General features: G+C 39.6%; 3 protein-coding genes across 3 annotated transcripts; 2 read left to right on the top strand and 1 right to left on the bottom strand.

Annotated features, from left to right (window-relative positions):
* Positions 1–669: 669 nt before the first annotated feature.
* LOC122357622 (SLC35A4 upstream open reading frame protein-like) lies at positions 670–2332 on the top strand. The gene is made up of 3 exons (XM_043257052.1): positions 670–790; positions 1140–1238; positions 2132–2332. The coding sequence occupies exons 1-3, from the start codon at positions 776–778 to the stop codon at positions 2330–2332; spliced, it is 315 nt and encodes a 104-aa protein (XP_043112987.1). The 5' UTR covers positions 670–775.
* Positions 2333–3307: 975 nt separating this feature from the next.
* On the top strand, positions 3308–4480 carry slc35a4 (solute carrier family 35 member A4). Its single transcript, XM_043257050.1, has one exon. The coding sequence runs from the start codon at positions 3308–3310 to the stop codon at positions 4247–4249; it is 942 nt and encodes a 313-aa protein (XP_043112985.1). The 3' UTR covers positions 4250–4480.
* A 516-nt stretch (positions 4481–4996) lies between these two features.
* On the bottom strand, positions 4997–9988 carry si:dkey-201i24.3 (golgin subfamily A member 6-like protein 7). The gene is made up of 5 exons (XM_043257051.1): positions 9896–9988; positions 9701–9816; positions 7660–7767; positions 6307–6474; positions 4997–5742 (listed from the first exon to the last, which is right to left on the bottom strand). The coding sequence occupies exons 1-5, from the start codon at positions 9912–9914 to the stop codon at positions 5572–5574; spliced, it is 582 nt and encodes a 193-aa protein (XP_043112986.1). The 5' UTR covers positions 9915–9988; the 3' UTR covers positions 4997–5571.
* Positions 9989–10259: the final 271 nt, after the last annotated feature.

Raw genomic sequence — 10259 nt, 5'->3', positions numbered from 1 at the left:
CTGCAGTGTAGCGCAGTAAAATGGCGGAGGAGAGATCAGATGAACAACCGAAGGCCCAATGAGAGTTTGATCTGCAGCAGTTGCGACTGAATAGCGTACGGCTTTTATTTTGCCCTCAGTATTTTTACATTGTTTTATTTTATTTTACTTGTATATAAAAGCCATATAGCGGCAAATACCTACGTTAATAACTGTTTCCAACGATACATAAAACTGTTCTTCCCTGCTTTGGGCGCTTGGTGGCGTAACGTTAGAGGGGCTACTCGGCCGTTGAGTCGCATTCAAATCGCAGCATGTTTTTCAAACGCTGAAATTGGTATCCAATGGATGCAAATTTAAGTCTTTTAATTACTGGCATCTTTTCCTGACACGTAAACAGAAATTAGCCCCTTTGTAGGAATATAACGCAAAACTATTCCGTGTAACGGAACGATTGTGCTCAGGCGATCTTGAAAAGCGATGAGAAAAGTAACGGTTGTCGCATGCCATTGACGTCTACTTCAGCGTCGCTCTAGCCGATTTTAAAAACTTTGACAACGGCACGGAGAAACTTTAATAGACGGCGCATTGAAAAACCTGTGTGTATAAAGTAATTTTTATTATTTATGCTCTCGAACCGTTATACTTGACAAACAGTATCCAAGCCGCTAAGCTTCGTCTGTTTTGAGAAACTCATATACGTACAGTCAGGCGTGATTTGTGGTGTTCGAGCGAGTCGTCTTGATTCGGACCAGATGAGTCGAGCGCAGATTGAATCATTTGTCATTTCTGCAGTATGGCGGAGGACAAGGTGAGAGATAGTTTGTTTGTCTGTAATGTATTAGCGTACAAATAAGAACGAAACGGGTGTGCCGTGTGTATTTAAGCATCGTACCTTTCATACGAGCGGTTGTTTGTTAAATAGCGCTGTTGTGAAGGTTTATGCGAGTTATGCACAGTCACGGAGTGTTTCTGAACTCTCGGCAACTGACATCTCTCATAGAAAACAAACCATTAGACACACGATCTCAATAAGCAGACTGAAAGCGTCTTGACGCGGAGTTAAACGGATCTCTGCTTCTCATCTGTCTGTGTTGTCGGTCATTAGCAGCATGCTGTTTTAGCTCAGTGGTCCGAGTCTGAGTCCGGTTCTGTTTCAGGATCCGGTGACTCGACTGAAGGATCTGGCTGAGCTCAAAGACCAGCTGGAGGAGATCCAGAAGAAGGTGGAGAATGAGGTTCAAGCTGGGATTCCTCAGGTACAACAGAATCCGGATCAGTCCGGTCCCAGCTGTTACCAAAGAGCACTGACAGAAAGTGTGGTGTTTTGTGATAAGATTGTCCCCTTGTGAGGGACCCCATTGATAAATATGAAAGTATAGGTTTTTATGTATAAAATCAATTTATACTGAAGATAATATTTATTATAAATATTAGTATGTCCATTGTTATTTTAGTAATAAGACTGTTATAAAATTTGAGTTAGTAAAAAAAAAAAAAAAAAAATATATATATATATATATATATATATATATATATATATATATATATATATATATATATATATATATATATATATTTATTTATTTTCTCCTAAATACATTTAGTCTTTTTTTTTTTATTTTATTCGTTTTCTGAATGCCTATTTAGTTTTGTTAATATTTTTAATAAATAGTTTGTACTTTCATCTTTGTTGTTAAAATTGTTGTAATTTTGTGTGTTTAGTTAAGTGTAATGATTTTAACTACAACAAAAATAAATAAATAATTAAAACATTATATCTAAGGATTAACGTATTTTTCACACAAATATTTTATTTTTAAAACATTACATAAAATGCTAGGAAATTTATATAAAATTGTTGCAGTTAGAAAGCAAAATGGTTGTAATTTTTTTTGTACTTTTAATTGAGGTTATTATTATATTAAAATTAATTTTGTAAATAAATACATAATAACATATGTGAACTTTGTAAAAATAAATATGCAAATTTCTCACAGACCCTCTCCTACCCCCTGGCCGGGCCCCAGGCCCTAATATAAAAACTCTTGTCTTAGTAAAAAATAAACAAAGGTTGTATTTTCTAAAGATGTTGCACTTGATATAAATGAAGATTAGCAGCTGAACCCGTGTGTTCTCCTTGTGTTTTTAGGGTGGCTCTTTATTAGCGTCTCCTTTCCTGAAAGGGTTCCTGGCTGGGTATGTGATTTCCAGACTGCGCTCCTCAGCCGTCTTGGGGGTGGCTTTGGGAACCTTGACAGGAATCTACGCCGCTCAGAACTATGAGGTGCCCAACATTGAGACGAGCCTACGAGACTTCCTGAACTCTCTGAAGAAAGGGCCGAGCGATTAAAAGTTCGTTATCAACCCAATTCAGACCGAAGAGGAAAACATGCATCGTTGCTGCTTGCTTTGTGTGTCATTCAGCGTCACGTCCCTCCTGAGGAAAACTGCTGAATTAGATAAAGTGTTTTCAGAGTTTAGACGTGAGTGTGGATTTGGATTTGAATAATGAAGGCTGTTATCATCATTAGGGCATTGTGTAGGGCTGCACAATTAATCAAAATAAAAGTCAAAAATATTATTATAGATTGATAATTAAATTGCAAAGGCTATTTAAATATATGTAATGCATGAAGTGTGGCACTGTGTTCAGATAGGCTATAAAATGAAGAAATATGAGACACAGTATTAGTATTGTAGTTTTACAGTAAGTGTCTTTTTTCACAGTGAAATTACAATAATAATATTTATTATTGTGAAATTACTTTAGTACAAATTGTAATCTTACAGCTGTACTGCAAAATTAATTTATATTAAAAAAAACTTAAATACTGATTTTATTTTACAGTTACATATTACAATATTTTATTTGGTAGTAATAAAAGAGAAATTGGAGAAAAAAAGTTCATTTTAGAGCTCTACTGTAAAATTTGCGTATTGCGTATTTGCGTATTATTTAATACTCATTGAATAGTATTTTTTTTTTTTTTTCAGTGGCATTACAAAAGTTTTTTTTCCATGTTTTTGTTTAATAGTATTTTTATTGTTGCCGCTATTATTTTAGAATGATATAGCTATATAATAAAAATCCTTGGCCAAACTGTGCAACCCTACAAACTAGAAAAGCAAAGCTGAAAATATATATAATATAAATTAAAATCAAAGCAAAAAGTTAACTAAAAAATGTTTTCCCTAAAATTGTGCAGCTGAATCATCGTGTCCGTGTTTTGTTTCATACTGCACCAGTGAAGAATCGCGGTGCTTTGTTTCAGTGTTTTGTAGATCCTCTCCCTGTACTTTCAGAAGCAGCTGACAGACGGTGAGCATGATTGTGATAGATAATGTAGGTTCGTCTGAAGCAGAACCTTCTCTCAGAGGACGCTGGCTTTGTCTCCTGCTTCTCCTGGTCCTCATTTACGGTTCCCACGCTCCTCTCATCTCCCTCACCAAAGTGGACGGCCGCGTTCCCTTCAGCCCGTCGTCATGCGTGCTTCTGATCGAGTTCATCAAGCTCGCGCTTTCCTCCGTGGCTCTGTCGGCATCCGGAATCCCATCGGGCCTCAAAATATCTGCGCGGACGGTGGCTCCCTACGCCGTTCCCGCGCTCCTCTACGCTTTCAACAACAACCTGGTGGTGTCCATGCAAGCCCACATGGATCCCAGCTCCTTCCAAGTTCTCGGCAACCTCAAAATCGCGTCCACCGCGCTCCTCTACGCGACCTGCCTGGGAAAGCGGCTGAGGTTGGGGCAGTGGCTCGCTCTGGGGATGCTCGTGGCTGCTGGAGTTTGCCACAGCTACTCCGGATTGGATCGGGAAGGGTCGGACGCGTCTGCCGCCAGGCTCCGCGTCACTTCCTGGGGTCTGCTGCTGGTGCTCGTCTACTGTTTGGTCTCGGGATTGGCCGCCGTTTACACCGAGCGGGTGCTGAAAGCCCAGCGTCTGCCTTTGAGTCTCCAGAACTTGTTCTTGTACGTCTTCGGCGTGGGAATCAATCTGGCGTCGCATCTGTTTAGCGGCGGGCAGCAGGGGTTTTTCCAGGGTTTCTCCGCTCTGGTTTGGCTCATTATCGCGGGACAGGCTGCTAACGGGCTCCTCATGTCCGTCATCATGAAACACGGGACGGGGATCACGCGGCTGTTCGTCATTTCCTCTTCTATGCTGGTGAATGGAGTGTTGTCGTGGGGGCTTCTGGGAATACAGCTCACACCTTACTTCCTGTTTCCCGTGGTGCTGATTGGATGGGCCGTGTACCTGTATTACAGGTAGATCGGATGCCACCGAAGATGACTTTTCGGTCTCCTGTTGTTTGTTCTCTGCCTTTGTAAAGTGCGTCTTACTGTGAACGACCATCATCTCGTCAAGACTCGTGAATGCCTGCTGATTTATTGTTTGTTTTTCACACGCAGTATTTTATTTACAGAAATGAATGTTGAGTGAATGGTACAGCACACGTATTTAAGGCATATTTATGCAAATAAATATAATGGATCGTTTTCAGTGGCCTGGTCAAGTGTTTTTAATGATGAGGTGTTTATTATTTATTATACAGGTATGTCGTATTCGTATCAATATTTTCATGTTTTTATTTGTGCTTTTTCATGTTTCAGTGTAAATTTAGTTTGTCGTAGTCATTTTTTAGGTTTTTGATTACAAAACCTGTCGTATGGTTTAAGTAAGATTTAAATTAAAAAATAAAATTTGAGGTAGAATTATTTGAGAATCTGGATGCTGAGGGTGCAAGGACAATCTAAATATTGAGAAAGTTGTTTAAATGTAGTTCATAGCACGGCATATGTCTAATCAAAAATGAAGTTCATGAAAGATCTTGATATCTTAATGATTTTTGCCATAAAATAAAAATAGATCATTTTGTTTTGCAATGGGTTTTTTTTTGTCTTTTGCTACAAAACTGCACATCCTACTTTATACTTTTTATACTCTTAATTTTCTGGTGAAAGTTCTATTTAGCTTTATTTTTATTTCTGTATTTGTCATTTTACTTCAACGGCAATTTTATTTCCGTTGCAATAGTTATCAGAAAAATCAAGCCAATTCAAAAGGAAAAGATCTTTTAATTCCCTACTGACAGATTTATTTATTTTTAGTTTTAAGCGTAAAGTCGCATTATTTTGTTAAATTCCTCAGACAAAAAGACATCATATATAACCCTGGACCACAAAACCAATATTTCTACTGAGATTTTTACACTATCTTTGGCTGAGATGCAACTATTTGAAAATCTGGGATCTAATAAATTGAGAAAATCTCATTTTTGTGCTCCATGCGGGGTCACGTGTTCAATTAGTAAATGTATTGTGATTAAAATTTTTTATATACTTGTATTGTGAAACAAAACAAACATACTGTGGAAGATACTCATTTTTTTCAGTGCATACAACATTTAATGTCATGACTTTATGAAATGAAGGCTTTCTGCTTTTGACATTTTTAGCCGTCAATTTTTAAAACTGTGAAACAATTATTTCCAATTTACCTTATAATGGAAGGTTTTCCTGCATAGTTTCACTCTTCAGTGTTGGAGCGGACAGAAAAACTATATTTTCCAGTGACTTTTTGAATTGGTCGTGTCACAGAGCGGGACTGAGAGTTTTCCGGAGCTGCTGGACTTCCTCCTGGAGCTGCAGGTTCTGTGAGGACAGATGAACGGCGTCCTGAATGGCGTCTAGGAGCAGATTCCTGTATCTCTTCTCAGACGCCTGCCTCTGTTCCTCCAGAACCTCACGAAATGCCCTGAACACCTACAAACACAACCAGCACAAACACCACTAGATGGCAGTATGATCTATCAAAGGAAACCAGCTTCTGTACATAACTACAAATAAGAGATCGAGACTGATGGAGGTGATCAAGTAGGAATGTTGATTGAATCCAATCTGGTTTCAGAGTCTGAAAGTTTATGTCAGTTATTATCAGTTACATTAACATAAATTACCACGTTCATTTATATAGCACATTTAATAAAAGCAAAGCCAACCAAAGTACCACACATGCAGTACATTTTAGGGAATATTCAGTAAAATTTTTATGCAATTTTTATTATTTATAGTTCTATTTAAAAAAGATGCATTGTCTAAATACCTTGTTGAAAATTAAGAATAAAAATCTGGTATATATTTATTTATTTTTAATATACATGTACTGTACTCTTTGATGTCTGTTTTTTCTATTGTATTTTTTATTCTATTTATTTTTCCTTTTTTCTTCTCGTTTTCTAATTTATTTCTGTGTCTAAGTTCTTGCTATAAAATAAAACCTCTGTCAGAATCGATGGAAGACTCTGTTGTTGCTCAGCAGATGTTCACCTGCAGACTCTCTTCTCTGAGGCTGTTGATCTCTTGCTGGTGTTGTCTGTTCTGGGTCTCCAGGTCTGAATACGCCTGCTGGTTCTCTCTGCGCAGCGCCTCGATCTGAAGAACCAGGATCTGTCTCTCTCTGCGCAGGTACGACATCTCTCCATCCACACCACCCACCTGCAGACGGGACAGAGTCAGTCACATGATTAGAACAGCCTGTCTGATCTCTGCTTATTTAACTCAACCGGATTTCAGCAAAACCCCACAGTAATAACTGTTACAGGTTTAAAACACCGACAGCAATTTCTAAACTACATTTTATAAACGCACTGACCAATCAGAAGCCAGGACTGGAAATATTTCAATTATTTAGGGGTCATGAACTGAGAAAATCTGAATTCCTTTGATTTTTGACACATGCTGTTAGAGCTGTAATAAAAACTTTCAGAACTCAAAACTTTCTTGTTAGTCTTAAAACAGCTTGCATTAAAGCCAATCTGCCAAAACAACAGCTTGTCTAATCAATGTGCCACTCCGTGATGTAATCGTGTGGCTAAACACCGCCTCCACAGATGAGGATCAAAGCCTCATCTACAGCACTGCCTTGTTTAGCCCCACCCAACGATTCTATGTTGCTGCCTGTTTAGCCCCGCCCACCGATTCTACAACACGCCCTATAGAATCGCCAACTGGTTCTACATAACTGTTTAGCCCCGCCCATTGATCTTACAACACGCCCTGTAGAATTGCCAACCGGTTCTACATAACTGTTTAGCCCCGCCCACCAATTCTACATCACTGCCTGTTTAGCCCCGCCCACCAATTCTAGATCGTGGCCTGTAAAATTGCCCGACTGTTCTACATCACTGACCGTTTAGCCCCGCCCACCGACTCTACATTGCAGCCTGTTTAGCCACGCCCACCAATACTACATCACCCACTGATTCGTGCACATAACAGGCAAACGCGTGTCTACACAGAATTCAAATAATGAACTTTATTTGATTAACCTTTTTTTAAATTAATTTCCAGATTGCCTTAGTAAGAACTTGGCCCTTTGTTCGCTTCATTTTACGCCAGATTCATGTACAAGGCGCAATTCGATGAAGGATTTTCAGAAAGATGGAAACTAAAAGATGAAGCTGTGTAGACTGTATCGGATCATACATTAATGTGAGTCACTACTGAGTGTAGGCACACCTATTCAACTTAATAAAATGATCTTTTTTGATATAAATCATAAGTCGATCTCAGAGAACAATTCACACACAGTATGATATCGAATGAATACTCATATCGAATTGACTCCATATATTAATATGTGCTGATTTCTGTTGTTTCTCATGTGTCTGTTGCCGTCACCTGCTCCTCCTGTAACTCTCTCTCCATCTTCATCAGTTCATTCTCGATCAGTCTCTCGTGAGTCTCTTTCAGTCTCTTCCTGTGCTCCAGGAGTTTCTCATGATCTGGCTGAGAGACAAAGACATCAACACAAGTTCTTATTTGCTTGTTTATGAGATCAATAACACTGAGTGCCCATTACAATTTCATAACCAAGCTTGTCTGGAAATGTTGTCACCTGCATGGTCCACTCACAGCAGTCTGTACAAACTGTCAGTATATGTCAGAGACCACAGTTTAATTTTCATACCACATTATGAAATGAATGCCTTGTTCAATGCGTGAATCGTAGAGTGCTAGATTGTTTTAGGAAGACTCTTAGTGTCTTCGTCTAAAGACAAAAACAAACGGGAATGTAGCCTATAAATGAAATAAAATGTTAAATTGTAAAACAAAAATAAAATGAAAAAAAAATAATAATAAGGCAAAATATAAATATGTAAAAGAATAAAAATCTAATAACAAAGAGAAAAATGCATTACAATTTTACTAAAATTACTAAAAGTATTAAAAATAATTTGGGCCTATATAAAACATAAAATTAGTCCAACTCAGAATAAATTTAGTGTCAAATCTGAAAATATAAAATGAGAGTTATAGATTAGATGACATTTAGTCATTTAGCAAATGCTAATTAAGATTTATTAAAAGTGACTTACAAATTTAGACAATAGAAGCAATCAAAAGCAAAGTGCTGTTTCAAGTATTAGTTAACTATGTATGTATATATATATATATATATATATATATATATATATATATATATATATATATATATATATATATATATATATATATATATATTATTCATAATGTGACGAGTCGGCTGCCCCTCCTCTTTATTGTCACCATCACCCCGTCCTTTATTCGCCGCCCTTCACCAGGCTCCCGACGGGAGTGGGTGTGTTCGAGAGGAGGGGCGTGGTATTGGTCAGGTCTGGCGGCGTGTGACGAGGCACACCTGAAGTGAATTTAGCCTCGTTACCGTCGCCGTTAAGTACCGGGCGCGTCTCTCGTCAAGAGACCGGTCTCTTCCCCTGTGCATGTACGCTGGTGTCCTCGTGGGTCCAGGAAGGGTGCGTGAAGGAGCTCGCCCCGCCGCTAGAGAAGCGCGTCGTGGGACCTCCTAGTCCAGGCGATGACCGCACCCGTGTACCGCTGACGGGCCAGGATGCCGAGCCGTTTTATCCCCTTAATCTCTGACGACCGGAGGAAAGAAGCGATGGAGATGCCGCGGAAGAAGCCGCCGCCCCTCGCGCCCCCGAACAGGAGAGGGGAGCGCGTGCGGCCGCCGGACTCCGCCCCTTACCTGGACCCTGCCCCCTGGAACACTACCTGACCTTGCACTTCCCCTGCAGCACGACGAGGACACCAGTTACCCCTTTTTATTTGGACACTTTCCCCCTGGACACTTTATTTTGTATTTATTTTGTTAATAATAAAAAAAAAAAAAGCCTCTCTGAGGCCTGACGCCACGCCCACTGTGTCTGTCGTTGGCTCCTCCCGTCACAATACAAACAGATAAAACAGAGAAAGAAAGAGTTAGAGTCAACTAAAGATTGAAGATTCAAATAAAGAATAAAGATGTTTTAGCTGCTTCTTGAAGATGTTTGGACTGAGATGAGCAGGTCATTCCTCCAGGAGAAAACATTTAAGTCCTGAAAAGTGATTTTGGACACTTTGGGATGGCACAGCAGTGTCTAGAGGACACACAAGTCTGAAGTAATGGTTTTAGCTAAAAGTGTGCAGAGCCAGTGCTTTTTTGTTGGCAAATATTAATGCCTTGAATTTTATGCCAGCATTGGTAGCCAGCGCAAATGAATAAACACAGGTGTGATGTGCATTCTTTTGTTGTCTCATTAAAAATGAATCTGGATGCCACATTCTGTATTAATTGAAGAAGTTTGGTAGACAGGTCCGTCTTGGACAGAACAAGAACTGAGAGATGAGGAAGAAGACAGCGGGTTGAGTTTCTCACTAGTGTCTCTGATTGGTCACTCACCGTGCTGGCGGCTGATTGGCCGGAATCTCTGTTTGTCTCCTGTAACTTGATCTCCTCTTTCAGCTGTGTGATGCGGCTCACTCTCTCCAGGTTCCTTTGGACGCTGACCCTGCCCTCTGACATCATCATCATCATCATCATCTTCATCATCTTCATCATCATCTCACAGACTGATGTGAGCCGTCTAATGCCTACCAGTAAGATGCATGTCCATTTCCTGTCTGAGGAGGTCCTGCAGGTCCTTCTTCCTGTTAGCTGTCTCACACTCTTCCTCGGCTCTTCCTCCGTCAGTCAGTCACCACACACACACACACACACACACACACACACACACACACACTAGAAATCAGCATTAAACTCAATTTACACCAAACTTAAAAATGCATGAGATTGATGAGATGTGGAGTGTGTTGTTACTCACAGACGAGTCCATGTTTGTGTCGAGCGGCTCTGAGCGGAAGACCAGTGTGTGTGTGTGTGTGTGTGTGTGTGTGTGTGTGTGTGTGTGTGTGCTAGTGTTTCACTCTCTTCAAATATTTATTAGTGTTCACTTTCACCT

This window comes from Puntigrus tetrazona, chromosome 14 (genome assembly GCF_018831695.1).
Source record: "Puntigrus tetrazona isolate hp1 chromosome 14, ASM1883169v1, whole genome shotgun sequence".
Lineage (NCBI taxonomy): Eukaryota > Metazoa > Chordata > Actinopteri > Cypriniformes > Cyprinidae > Puntigrus > Puntigrus tetrazona.
Note: the sequence above shows the minus strand (reverse complement) of the source record. Positions and strands in the feature narration are given on the sequence as shown.